General features: G+C 44.6%; 2 protein-coding genes across 7 annotated transcripts in view; one reads left to right on the forward strand and one right to left on the reverse strand.

The window, feature by feature from the left end:
* LOC110487424 (proton channel OTOP2-like) overlaps positions 1-5,052 on the reverse strand; it is a 29,506-nt gene extending 24,454 nt beyond the window's left edge. The window contains exons 1-2 of one of the 5 annotated variants that reach the window (XM_036941867.1): positions 4,892-5,052; positions 3,874-3,968 (exon numbers count right to left, since the gene is read on the reverse strand). In XM_036941867.1, coding sequence (XP_036797762.1) covers positions 3,874-3,917 — 44 coding nt within the window. In that variant the 5' untranslated portion in view covers positions 3,918-3,968; positions 4,892-5,052. Of the gene's footprint in view, positions 1-3,860; positions 3,969-4,891 lie in introns of all 5 variants that reach the window. The other 4 variants (XM_036941868.1, XM_036941869.1, XM_036941871.1 and 1 more) reach the window with 4 other exon arrangements.
* LOC110487153 (Usher syndrome type-1G protein homolog) overlaps positions 1-12,339 on the forward strand; it is a 29,297-nt gene extending 16,958 nt beyond the window's left edge. Inside the window, exons 2-5 of one of the 2 annotated variants that reach the window (XR_005035637.1) lie at positions 4,315-4,771; positions 5,761-6,633; positions 8,798-8,949; positions 9,208-12,339. Coding sequence is in view for 1 of the 2 variants with exons in the window: in XM_036941872.1 (XP_036797767.1) it covers positions 4,315-4,771; positions 5,761-6,594 (1,291 nt within the window). In the remaining variant the exon portion in view is untranslated. Of the gene's footprint in view, positions 1-4,314; positions 4,772-5,760; positions 6,634-8,797 lie in introns of both variants that reach the window. The other variant, XM_036941872.1, reaches the window with a different exon arrangement.
* The last annotated feature ends 2,255 nt before the right edge of the window (positions 12,340-14,594 follow it).

The following is a 14,594-nucleotide window of genomic DNA, read 5'->3' on the forward strand; positions in this document are numbered from 1 at the left end:
TTCTGTGCTGTCACATGTCCCTGTCCTTCTGTGTTGTCACATGTCCCTGTCCTTCTGTGTTGTCACATGTCCCTGTCCTTCTGTGTTGTCACATGCCCCTGTCCTGTCCCCATCCTTCTGTGTTGTCACATGCCCCTGTCCTGTCACATGTCCCTGTCCTGTGCTGTCACATGTCCCTGTCCTTCTGTGCTGTCACATGTCCCTGTCCTTCTGTGTTGTCACATGTCCCTGTCCTTCTGTGTTGTCACATGTCCCTGTCCTTCTGTGTTGTCACATGTCCCTGTCCTTCTGTGTTGTCACATGTCCCCGTCCTTCTGTGTTGTCACATGTCCCCGTCCTTCTGTGTTGTCACATGTCCCCGTCCTTCTGTGTTGTCACATGTCCCCGTCCTTCTGTGTTGTCACATGTCCCCGTCCTTCTGTGTTGTCACATGTCCCCGTCCTTCTGTGTTGTCACATGTCCCTGTCCTTCTGTGTTGTCACATGTCCCCGTCCTTCTGTGTTGTCACATGTCCCCGTCCTTCTGTGTTGTCACATGTCCCTGTCCTTCTGTGTTGTCACATGCCCCTGTCCTGTCCCCATCCTTCTGTGTTGTCACATGCCCCTGTCCTGTTACATGTCCCTGTCCTGTGCTGTCACATGTCCCTGTCCTTCTGTGTTGTCACATGTCCCTGTCCTGTCCTGTCACATGTCCCTGTCCTTCTGTGTTGTCACATGTCCCTGTCCTGTCCTGTCACATGTCCCTGTCCTTCTGTGTTGTCACATGTCCCTGTCCTTCTGTGTTGTCACATGTTTTGTTGTGATTTGATTTATTGCACCACACTTCCTGGTCCTCACTGGCCAGGCCGTCATTGTAAATAAGAATTTGTTTGTAGTCCTTTACAGGCAGCTTTGAACTCTGATAAGGGCCTATATCATAAGGCAGTGGCTGTATACATGTGCACTTCACATTTCCATATCATCAAACACTCATGTAATAAACAGTGTCAGCATTTATGAACACTGATGTACAGTTACAAGATGACATGGTGTTATACCCTGGGTTTGTTCTGAACAGAATGAGACAATGTTTGTTGTATTGGGACAAAGATTTGCCGTGGACCACGTATTTGAATGCACTCTTGACTCCATTCTATGTGCAAAATAATGACAATCTGCTGCTCTGAATTGCCTTGTGAAAGCCTTAACACTAATGTCATGTTATAATGGAGCGCTCATGTTGGCTATAGAACATACAAAAACACCTTAAAGTTGAAGACTCTCCTTTGAGTCATAGAAATGCATTGAAGTTACTTAGGAACTGTTCACACTTGGAGAGGTGTGTGGCCCCTTGGAGACACCAGTTAGTCCTCTCACTCAAACCCTTGTCATTCTATTGTCTTATGTTGCACCTACCCCAGATTTCCCAACAATATTCTTATCATGTTACTGAATGTATCCAGACTATTTTCTGGTTTAGTTAAACAAATGCAGTAAAAAGTGCTGTAAATGTAAAACGAAAAATCACATTAAATCAACAGTGGATTCAGTCTTGTGTCAGGTGAACTGTTGTCCTCACCTTTAGTCTAATACTTGTCCCATAATCTCCAAACGGTTCCCTTTTAAATGCTACCATGATTATGCTTATGCTTTCCATATTTCCTCTGAGGAAAAATGTCATTTAGCCCAATGCCCACCAGTGTAAGGGGTTTTAACTGACTCACCTGGATAAATAAAATATATACACATTTAAAAACTAACCATGGATTAAAGTTGGTCTCCTGGCCCATAGACTACTTTCAGGGTCAGGAACCATCTAACATCAAGTTGTAAAATCATGGAACTTCCCCTTTAAGATCAGCAATAAGGTTAGTGTACCACCATCCAGAACCATTCCAAATCTGACAGCTGTTTATACACTGCCTTTAAATAGAGGAACTTCCTGTTAATATTTAAACCTCTGAAAGGATAAGTTGAAGTACAAGCTGGCGGTAAACAGGACTTCACCTTTGATGTAATTCCTGTAAACAATTCCCTTTTCCTGGGAATAGAACTGCAATACGAATCACGTTGTGATATGTTATCAATGTTTTATGGAACACATTAGAACTCTGCCCCTCAGCCCTAAACAAATGTTAGTCACGTTAAGTCATCTGTACTGGCCCTAAACAAATACTAGTGACGTTAAGTCATCTGTACTGTCCCTAAACAAATACTAGTGACGTTAAGTCATCTGTACTGTCCCTAAACAAATACTAGTGACGTTAAGTCATCTGTACTGTCCCTAAACAAATATTAGTGACGTTAAGCCATCTGTACTGGCCCTAAACAAATATTAGTGACGTTAAGTCAACTGTACTGTCCCTAAACAAATACTAGTGACGTTAAGTCATCTGTACTGTCCCTAAACAAATATTAGTGACGTTAAGTCAACTGTACTGTCCCTAAACAAATACTAGTGACGTTAAGTCATCTGTACTGTCCCTAAACAAATATTAGTGACATTAAGCCATCTGTACTGTCCCTAAACAAATATTAGTGACATTAAGTAATCTGTACTGTCCCTAAACAAATACTAGTGACGTTAAGTCATCTGTACTGTCCCTAAACAAATATTAGTCACGTTAAGTCATCTGTACTGTCCCTAAACAAATATTAGTGACATTAAGTCATCTGTACTGTCCCTAAACAAATATTAGTCACGTTAAGTCATCTGTACTGTCCCTAAACAAATATTAGTGACATTAAGTCAACTGTACTGTCCCTAAACAAATATTAGTGACATTAAGTCATCTGTACTGTCCCTAAACAAATATTAGTCACGTTAAGTCATCTGTACTGTCCCTAAACAAATATTAGTGACGTTAAGTCATCTGTACTGTCCCTAAACAAATATTAGTGACATTAAGTCAACTGTACTGTCCCTAAACAAATATTAGTGACATTAAGTCAACTGTACTGTCCCTAAACAAATATTAGTGACATTAAGTCATCTGTACTGTCCCTAAACAAATATTAGTCACGTTAAGTCATCTGTACTGGCCCTACACAAATATTAGTCACGTTAAGTCATCTGTACTGGCCCTACACAAATATTAGTGACGTTAAGTCATCTGTACTGTCCCTAAACAAATATTAGTCACGTTAAGTCATCTGTACTGTCCCTAAACAAATATTAGTGACGTTAAGTCATCTGTACTGTCCCTAAACAAATATTAGTCACGTTAAGTCATCTGTACTGTCCCTAAACAAATATTAGTCACGTTAAGTCATCTGTACTGGCCCTACATTGGGAAGACTCAGCTCCAATGCTGCGCGACTGAAGGAATTGAGCATGACATCACCAGGTATGCACACCCCGGTAGTACGCTCCCGAGTCAGGGGCAGCCTGACCCGGGCCTCCCGTGAAACAAGACACTGGTTAGTGTAGTGGTGTTGACAAGCCGGTGGTTGTGTTACAGGCTGACTGTAGTGTAGAGGTGTAGGTCCTAGTGGAGGCTGAGGTGCCCATGGGGTCATGGTAAGCTGATGGCAGGGGAATGAAAAGCATGGAGAAGCCAGAGAAATCCTCTAAAACATAATGACAACAGATCCAAACAGTGGTATTGTTCATCTCATAACTTGTGTATCTGTTTGGTGTCATTAAGAATTAGTTTACTGTGTTGTTGCTGGTGCTGTGGCTGCAGAGATTTACCAGTGCTAAAGGGTACTGTGATGTAAGGTTAAACATGATTTATGAAGATTCGATGAACAGCCCATGGATGAGATCTCAGTGCTGAAATCATGATAAAAAAAATAAATTATGGGCTTTCTCACTAAGTACCTGCTATGTTTAGGAGTATCTGAGAGTGGGTTATCCTTCTCCTGGTTCATATTACTCACAGATAGCACTTACTGAATGCCTCTGGAACAGAACAGCATGACTTGTAACAGCATCATCACCTGTCTTGGCACGGGTCTTCGTTGGCACTGTAAAGAGTTGGGGATGGTCTTGACATCGTTGCAAAAATGATGTTTCAAGTACAGGTAAGAGTGGGAAAAAAAGTATCTTGTTTACTAAGAGCACGTATTTGTGGTGCATTAGATTTAGCTTGATATTTTCACATTTGGGACTACTCCATTGGTTCTGGGGGGGGGGGGGGACTAAATCCAGCACAGTGCAAGTATTTGAAATACTTTTACATAGTCCTGTTCATCCCTGGTCTCTGTACAACATCCATATTAGAATGAAGACTTCCTAATATGGAGGCCATGTGTGTGCTATATGCCCGTTGCTTCTTTCAGCCTCTCTGGATCAACCTTCTAGCTGATGTCTGTACTTCCTCTTGTTCTGCAGAGGCAACCCTGATAAGTGTGACATATGGGGGAACACACCTCTCCACCTGGCGGCCGCCAACGGCCACCACAACTGCCTGTCCTTCCTGGTGTCCTTCGGTGCCAACATGTGGTGCTTGGACAACGACTACCACACGCCCCTGGACATGGCCGCCACCAAAAGCCACATGGACTGTGTCCGCTACCTGGACTCCATCGCCGCCAAGCAGTCGGCCCTCAACCCCAAGCTGGTGGGGAAGCTGAAGGAGCGGGCTTTCCGCGAGGCCGAGAGGAGGATTAAGGAGTGTGTGAAGCTGCAGCGGAAGCACCACAAGCGTATGGAGCGCAAGTTCCACAAAGAGGCAGCGTCGGAGCAGTCCATGTCAGACGCCATGAGCTTCACCAGCTACACAAGCAGCTCAGTGAGCCGCAAGCTGCACCACCTAAACACCACCACTGTCAGTGTGCCATACTCTCAGGTCAGTACAAGCTGCACCACCTAAACACCACCACTGTCAGTGTGCCATACTCTCAGGTCAGTACAAGCTGCACCACCTAAACACCACCGTCAGTGTGTGTCACACCCTGATCTATTTCACCTGTCTTGTGCTTGTCTCCACTCCCCTCCAGGTGTCTCCCAAATCAGAGTCAGGCAGAAAGGTCAGAACTGGGAAGGCTAAGGAAAAACTAGAACACAGGAACACTCTGTTAGGACTTAACGGGACAAGACAAACTGGCAACAGACAAACAGAAAACTCAGGTATACAGGGGATAATTGGGAAAATAGGAGACACCTGGAGGGGGGTGGAGACAAGCATAGGACAGGTGAAACAGATCAGGGTGTGACAGTGTGCCGTACTCTTAGGTCAGTACAATACAGCCTCATCCAGCCATTTTTGGCTTTTGAATATTTATTTAAAGGGACATTCCACTCCAAAACCAACGTTTGTCAGATAAAAATAGTTTTAAAAAATAAAAATAGTCCGATGTCAAGAGGAGTGCACATTCCACGCCATTGTTTGTGTAGCTCCAGCTATATGATGCCTCAAGCTAAATGAATAAATGGGAAAGATGAACACAGCACATCTGGAAATAATATGATGCTTCTCTTTTCCCTTCATTTAGGATTGTAGTACAAAGCTGCATCTATAAAATGAATGACCTGGGAAATTGACTTATCTTAAGTTTTACAAATGTAATGTCCCTTTAATTGTCAACATGGCGTACATAATTATAGACTGCAAATAACTGTCATTGTATCCTCTCCTTTCTCCACTGATGGGAAATGTTGCTGTTCTAACTGTTGCATGTGAAACTCCCTCTCTGTTATGTCTGCTGCTGTATCGTTTCACATGCACAACAGTTAGAACAGCAACATTTCCCATCAGTGGAGAAAGTCTGTTAAATTTTAGATGTGTGCTCCTCTATAACTAGTGGTTGAAGCCTGTGTTGCTCTTTGTCCCTGCAGGCTACGCTTCACGCCACAACCCGAGGCAAGACCAAGATCCAGAAGAGGTTGGAGAAGAGGAAGCAAGGGGACGGGACCTTCAAGATCTACGAGGACGGCAGGAAGAGCGTGCGCTCCCTCTCGGGCCTTCAGCTGGGCAACGATGTCATGTTCCTTAAACAGGGAACCTATGTCGGCCCTCGGGACCGCGCAGGGCGCCGCGGCAACCTCCGAGACATATTCCACGGAGACGCCAACGACGACGCCATCTCTCGTGCCATCAGCGAGCCAGACTTGTCTTACCGGCCCGACATGGAATACTCTGAGGTCAGCACCGACTCGGGCCACGACTCTCTCTTCAACCGGCCCGGTCTGGGAACCATGGTATTCCGACGCAACTATATCAGCGGTGGCCTGTTCGGCATCGGCGGGCGTGACGAGGGGAGCCTCAGCGGAGGAACCGAACGGGCTGGCAGCACCAACGTGCGGCTGCGCAGCCGGCTGCGGCGTTCGCCCAGCCTGGACGATGGGGGGGACAGCATCGGCAGTGCCAGCAGCCTCCGGGAAAGGAACCGCCAGGAGCTTCCCTGGGACGAGCTGGAGCTGGGGCTGGATGATGACTTCGAGGCCGTGACCAGCCCGTTGGAGGTGTTCTTGGCTGCGCAGACCATGGGCGAGTTCCTCACCGTCTTCAGGCGGGAGAAGATTGACCTGGAGGCGCTGCTGCTGTGCTCGGACCAGGACCTCAAGAGCATCCACATCCCCCTGGGACCCAGGAAGAAAATCCTAGATGCCTGCAAGAGACGTCTGGAGACTCTTGAGGACCCTGACTACATCGAGGACACCCTGCTGTGAATGGTGAATGACACTTTTGGATCTGAAGATGCTGTGTAGGTACTGTATACCTCTACTACTACTGTTCACCTACAGAGTAAACCTACATTACAGAGTAAACCTACATTACAGAGTAAACCTACTCTACAGAGTAAACCTAACCTACAGAGTAAACCTAGCCTACAGAGTAAACCTACACTACAGAATAAACCTAGCCTACAGAGTAAACCTACTCTACAGAGTAAACCTACACTACAGAGTAAACCTACACTACAGAGTAAACCTACACTACAGAGTAAACCTTCATTACAGAGTAAACCTAGCCTACAGAGTAAACCTACATTACAGAGTAAACCTACACTACAGAGTAAACCTACACTACAGAGTAAACCTACACTACAGAGTAAACCTAGCCTACAGAGTAAACCTAGCCTACAGAGTAAACCTACACTACAGAGTAAACCTACACTACAGAGTAAACCTTCATTACAGAGTAAACCTAGCCTACAGAGTAAACCTACATTACAGAGTAAACCTACACTACAGAGTAAACCTACACTACAGAGTAAACCTTCATTACAGAGTAAACCTACACTACAGAGTAAACCTACATTACAGAGTAAACCTAACCTACAGAGTAAACCTACACTACAGAGTAAACCTACACTACAGAGTAAACCTACACTACAGAGTAAACCTACACTACAGAGTAAACCTTCATTACAGAGTAAACCTAGCCTACAGAGTAAACCTACACTGCAGAGTAAACCTACACTACAGAGTAAACCTACACTACAGAGTAAACCTTCATTACAGAGTAAACCTTCATTACAGAGTAAACCTACACTACAGAGTAAACCTACACTACAGAGTAAACCTTCATTACAGAGTAAACCTACATTACAGAGTAAACCTACACTACAGAGTAAACCTTCATTACAGAGTAAACCTACACTACAGAGTAAACCTAGCCTACAGAGTAAACCTACATTACAGAGTAAACCTACATTACAGAGTAAACCTACACTACAGAGTAAACCTAGCCTACAGAGTAAACCTACACTGCAGAGTAAACCTACACTACAGAGTAAACCTACACTACAGAGTAAACCTTCATTACAGAGTAAACCTTCATTACAGAGTAAACCTACACTACAGAGTAAACCTTCATTACAGAGTAAACCTACATTACAGAGTAAACCTACACTACAGAGTAAACCTTCATTACAGAGTAAACCTACACTACAGAGTAAACCTAGCCTACAGAGTAAACCTACATTACAGAGTAAACCTACATTACAGAGTAAACCTACACTACAGAGTAAACCTACATTACAGAGAAAAACCTACACTACAGAGTAAACCTACACTACAGAGTAAACCTACACTACAGAGTAAACCTACATTACAGAGTAAACCTACATTACAGAGTAAACCTACATTACAGACTAAACCTAACCTACAGAGTAAACCTAACCTCCAGATTACATCTGAGTGTGTAGTGTGGGGATTTTTCACTGGGACATGTTAGTATTGTCGCTGCTCTCCTCTACACATAGTTATGAAGGTAGGCATCTAGTTTTTTCTTTGGTTGATGATAATAGTAACAATCAGGCATAGAATTCATTCCTGTCTCCTCTTCAAATATGTCGTTGCCATTCTTCTGGAGACCACTAGGTGGACACACTGTATAGGTCCAGCAGAATGCTCTTCCATACCTTAAAGGTAGGTCAGTGGAGCATTGTTGCTCAGTGTTGTCAGGGCTAATGTCTCAAAGGGGTTTGTTGTAGTGTATGCAACATTCAGAGACTTTACGGCTACAACATAAATAGCGGTTTGTTGTAGTATATGCAACATTCAGAGACTTTACAGCTACAACATAAATAGCGGTTTGTTGTAGTGTATGCAACATTCAGAGACTTTACGGCTACAACATAAATAGCGGTTTGTTGTAGTATATGCAACATTCAGAGACTTTACAGCTACAACATAAATAGCGGTTTGTTGTAGTGTATGCAACATTCAGAGACTTTACGGCTACAACATAAATAGCGGTTTGTTGTAGTGTATGCAACATTCAGAGACTTTACGGCTACAACATAAATAGCGGTTTGTTGTAGTGTATGCAACATTCAGGGACACGCTTGTCTGACTCTGTGATTATGTAAGGACATTCAGAGAAATGTTGTAATTTCATTCCCTGGGTCACCCTGTGACTTGTTAGGCAGAAAGGAGGACATTGTTAAGATAAACATCTCAGTGAACAAAAGAAGACAAGTAAAATACAGAAACCTGAGCTTTCTATGGACTTTGTAAATGAAGGAGAAGAGCTGAAGAAATCTGAAAGGTATTTTGGATCGTTCCAGCTTCATCAGAGTGAGTTCTAGAAGTCCACTTCCCTGTTTCCAATTTTAATGATCTAAAGACACTGTTGACCGTTTTAATTAACTAAACGACACTGTTGACGGTTTTAATGCACTAAAAGACACTGTTGACCCTTTTAATGATCTAAATGACACTGTTGACCGTTTTAATGAACTAAACGACACTGTTGACGGTTTTAATGCACTAAAAGACACTGTTGACCCTTTCAATGAACTAAATGACACTGTTGACCGTTTTAATTAACTACAGAGGACCTTGCTGCTTCCGTGAAGGACAGAGAGCTGTGGCATGCCATCTTTTGGAGCATTGCGTCACCATACGCAGTCAGCCAAAGACTGCCTGGATCTGTATCCACAGAACACAGTGTTGATGTGCAGCAGTGTTCTTGTATGTCATGTGGCACAGTGTACAGAGAGAAGAACAAGGAGGTGTGGCCTGCCCCCCTCCAACACCTCTCTGTCTGACCCCAATACGTTGGCCCCTGTGGGGCATGTTAGATACCGTACTACCATCCCCTGAGACTGTGTTCCTGGTGTCAGAGACTGGTGTCAGTACATGGGGCATGTTAGATACCGTACTACCATCCCCTGAGACTGTGTTCCTGGTGTCAGTACATGGGGCATGTTAGATACCGTACTACCATCCCCTGAGACTGTGTTCCTGGTGTCAGTACATGGGGCATGTTAGACACCGTACTACCATCCCCTGAGACTGTGTTCCTGGTGTCAGTACATGGGGCATGTTAGATACTGTACTACCATCCCCTGAGACTGTGTTCCTGGTGTCAGTACATGGGGCATGTTGGATACCTTACTACCATCCCCTGAGACTGTGCTCCTGGTGTCAGTACATGGGGCATGTTAGATACCGTACTACCCTCCCCTGAGACTGTGTTCCTGGTGTCAGTACATGGGGCATGTTAGATACTGTACTACCATCCCCTGAGACTGTGTTCCTGGTGTCAGTACATGGGGCATGTTGGATACCTTACTACCATCCCCTGAGACTGTGTTCCTGGTGTCAGTACATGGGGCATGTTAGATACTGTACTACCATCCCCTGAGACTGTGTTCCTGGTGTCAGTACATGGGGCATGTTAGATACCGTACTACCATCCCCTGAGACTGTGTTCCTGGTGTCAGTACATGGGGCATGTTAGATACCGTACTACCATCCCCTGAGACTGTGCTCCTGGTGTCAGTACATGGGGCATGTTAGATACCGTACTACCATCCCCTGAGACTGTGTTCCTGGTGTCAGTACATGGGGCATGTTAGATACCGTACTACCATCCCCTGAGACTGTGTTCCTGGTGTCAGTACATGGGGCATGTTAGACACCGTACTACCCTCCCCTGAGACTGTGTTCCTGGTGTCAGTACATGGGGCATGTTGGATACCTTACTACCATCCCCTGGGCCTGTGTTCCTGGTGTCAGTACATGGGGCATGTTAGATACCGTACTACCATCCCCTGAGACTGTGTTCCTGGTGTCAGTACATGGGGCATGTTAGATACCTTACTACCATCCCCTGAGACTGTGCTCCTGGTGTCAGTACATGGGGCATGTTAGATACCGTACTACCATCCCCTGAGACTGTGTTCCTGGTGTCAGTACATGGGGCATGTTAGATACCGTACTACCATCCCCTGAGACTGTGTTCCTGGTGTCAGTACATGGGGCATGTTAGATACCGTACTACCCTCCCCTGAGACTGTGTTCCTGGTGTCAGTACATGGGGCATGTTAGATACTGTACTACCATCCCCTGGGCCTGTGTTCCTGGTGTCAGTACATGGGGCATGTTAGACACCGTACTACCATCCCCTAGGCCTGTGCTCCTAGTGCCAGTGCATTTGTTAAGGACAGGATTTTTACATACATGAGCATATGGTTATTTGTTTGTATTTGTTGATTAATCCATTAGACAGAGGCCGGGATTCAATACAAGATGTGTTATAACGCTGTGCACCATAACAGGTTTTTAAAGGTCATTTACTCTTTAGTCTGTATACGCAGCTTTTACAATGAATGCGATCTCCGCGAACTTCTGGGAAAATGTCTTTACAAAGCACACTGTCGGCTGTATAGTGAGTGCTATAACGCGCCTTGCGTAGAATCCCAGCCAAGGTGTCAAATCCATAGTTTTGTATAGATACTTCCATTGTTGATGGAGATAATGTATCAAATTTGTAGGGTGGTTACGAGTCATAGTCAGGCTGCCTCCAATTCGCTACAATATTACCATTATTTGTGCATTACCAGTTCTTTGCTATTAAGGCATTTTTTTTGTACCTGTTGATTGGTTTGGCTCGGGTCATTCATCTTCATTCATTGTTCCATTTTGTACCAGTACATTTGTTTACACACAGTATGCCAGGTCAACCACTTTCAGTTTGGTTCACTGATAAAGGAGGCCAATTAATTTTTTTCATTGAAAGTTGACGCTATGTGAGAATGTTCAACTAAACACGTATTGGGTGGATTTTTTAATGTTTCGATAGGTAAACCTCACACACAGTTAAATCCATTGTCATAGTTATTTTTCTGATGATTTTCTGATGCAGTATATAGATGTCATGATGTCATCCTCCTAAGGAGGATGAGCTGGCCAATCAGCGGTCTACTAGCATTCCTATTTTTAATGATGGGTATATGGCCACACCGTTTTGTTGTTGGGGTACGGCCGCACCATTCCAACACAGAAAAGCTGCATCATTGGAGAAGGAAAAGTATATTCACTCATTATATTGTCATTCATTATAGGGGCGGCAGGGTAGCCTAGTGGTTAGAGAGTTGGACTAGGAACCGAAAGGTTGCAAGTTCATATCCCCGAGCTGTCATTCTGCCCCTGAACAGGCAGTTAACCCACTGTTCCTAGGCTGTCATTGAAAATAAGAATTTGTTCTTAACTGACTTGCCCAGTTAAAAAATAGGTCCTGTTTCATAGAAACCTGGAACACTGGATTTTATCAATTTCATGAAACTGCACAAGTCTTCAATTGTAGGCAGGTATTCTGCTTTTTCTCATGGTTATGTGCCTCTTTCTGTACGAGGATGTCATTTCTGGAAACTATTTCTGTCCATTTAGATTAAAGGACCCGTTTTGTCTGAAGAGCACCCATAGAGGCTAAAAGTTCTCTATTGCCTCTAACCATCACTGTAGTCTTCAGTCTGCGCTGTATGTCTATGGAATGTTCTGTATGTCTCTGTTCTGATCATGTGACGAAGTCTTCCCAATAATATTGTATGTGTCATTGGTTTTGGTGGTGGATTTTATCAGATGCACATGAAACCTAAACAATGTCCAACAATGTCCACATTGAATGCCTCATTTTTTTAAAGATCAAACAGTGTTTTTAAATAAACAAATCTACTAATATGTCCTTCTCTGCATTGTGTATGTGAAGCTGCAACAGACAGGACTCTGACTGAGGCAGGCCGCTCCAGGGTCTAGGATCAGCTTCCCCTACTACAATCCTAACCTTAACCATTAGTGGGGGAGCAACTAGGAGCGACTTCACCCTGCACCCGACCGACCTGGGAGTAATTCTCCTTAACTTCCTCACCCTGCACCCGACCGACCTGGGAGTAATCCTCATTAACTTCCTCACCCTGCACCCGACCGACCTGGGAGTAATTCTCCTTAACTTCCTCACCCTGCACCCGACCGACCTGGGAGTAATTCTCCTTAACTTCCTCACCCTGCACCCGACCGACCTGGGAGTAATCCTCATTAACTTCCTCACCCTGCACCCGACCGACCTGGGAGTAATTCTCCTTAACTTCCTCACCCTGCACCCGACCGACCTGGGAGTAATTCTCCTTAACTTCCTCACCCTGCACCCGACCGACCTGGGAGTAATTCTCCTTAACTTCCTCACCCTGCACCCGACCGACCTGGGAGTAATCCTCATTAACTTCGTCAACCTGCATCCCGATTCTCTGTCCTTTCCCCCGAAGTGTGTAATTGTGCACTCCTCATGCATGTACATGCATTTTCACAAAATGAATGATGCCAACCTTCAGTTTTAAATCCATGAAGGGAAATAAACTAGAGCACACTTCCAGAAAAATGAAAATTGGGATGTAGGAAGAGGGATAGGGGAAACAATGGAGTCAGAGGTTATGGGTCATTTAAGTAAACCGATACTCAGAGGCCCAAGATCGTTCCCACTGATTAATATGTGCACAGTAGGTAAGGACTGTTTTGTCAATCAAGGATATTATTGAGTCATTTTCCAGGTATGCGTTAAATTACAACTAACTGGATCACAACATGAGCTTGGATTTCTGGTCATAACCGGTCATTGTACCTGACTTCCATTCAATGTTCTGTCATTCTGTTTCTATGCCAGACTTACTCGCATTGTTTACAACGGCTCTATATCCAGACAATCTCATTCCTGTTTACATTTCCTGTTTATATTGAATCTAGCCTAGTCTGGACCTAAACTGAATTGTTCCATTTCAACAAAAGTGAAACAGAGCAAATGAGTCAGGCTGAAACGAGCCCCTCCCCGAGCTGTATTTGTATATGAAAGACAGATGTGCGTTTGTTAGATTTCCAAAATGTCTAAATAATTCTGTTACCAGCTCAGTCTCTCACTACATTACTGTAAGATAAGTTGGAGTATGGTTATAAATAGTTGCAGGAAGTTAGGGTGCGGCGGAAACATAGTGTTGTCTAGAAACATCCCTTCTCTTTAAACAGAAGGAAACACTAGGTAAGGCCTGGTCACTCAGAAGGAAACACTAGGTAAGGCCTGGTCACTCAGAAGGAAACACTAGGTAAGGCCTGGTCACTCAGAAGGAAACACTAGGTAAGGCCTGGTCACTGAGAAGGAAACACTAGGTAAGGCCTGGTCACTCAGAAGGAAACACTAGGTAAGGCCTGGTCACTCAGAAGGAAACACTAGGTAAGGCCTGGTCACTGTGAAGGAAACACTAGGTAAGGCCTGGTCACTCAGAAGGAAACACTAGGTAAGGCCTGGTCACTCAGAAGGAAACACTAGGTAAGGCCTGGTCACTCAGAAGGAAACACTAGGTAAGGCCTGGTCACTCAGAAGGAAACACTAGGTAAGGCCTGGTCACTCAGAAGGAAACACTAGGTAAGGCCTGGTCACTCAGAAGGAAACACTAGGTAAGGCCTGGTCACTCAGAAGGAAATACTAGGTAAGGCCTGGTCACTCAGAAGGAAACACTAGGTAAGGCCTGGTCACTCAGAAGGAAACACTAGGTAAGGCCTGGTCACTCAGAAGGAAACACTAGGTAAGGCCTGGTCACTGAGAAGGAAACACTAGGTAAGGCCTGGTCACTCAGAAGGAAACACTAGGTAAGGCCTGGTCACTCAGAAGGAAACACTAGGTAAGGCCTGGTCACTCAGAAGGAAACACTAGGTAAGGCCTGGTCACTCAGAAGGAAACACTAGGTAAGGCCTGGTCACTCAGAAGGAAACACTAGGTAAGGCCTGGTCACTCAGAAGGGAACACTAGGTAAGGCCTGGTCACTCAGAAGGAAACACTAGGTAAGGCCTGGTCACTCAGAAGGAAACACTAGGTAAGGCCTGGTCACTCAGAAGGAAACACTAGGTAAGGCCTGGTCACTGAGAAGGAAACACTAGGTAAGGCCTGGTCA

Source organism: Oncorhynchus mykiss, chromosome 13 (assembly GCF_013265735.2).
Source record: "Oncorhynchus mykiss isolate Arlee chromosome 13, USDA_OmykA_1.1, whole genome shotgun sequence".
Taxonomy (NCBI): domain Eukaryota; kingdom Metazoa; phylum Chordata; class Actinopteri; order Salmoniformes; family Salmonidae; genus Oncorhynchus; species Oncorhynchus mykiss.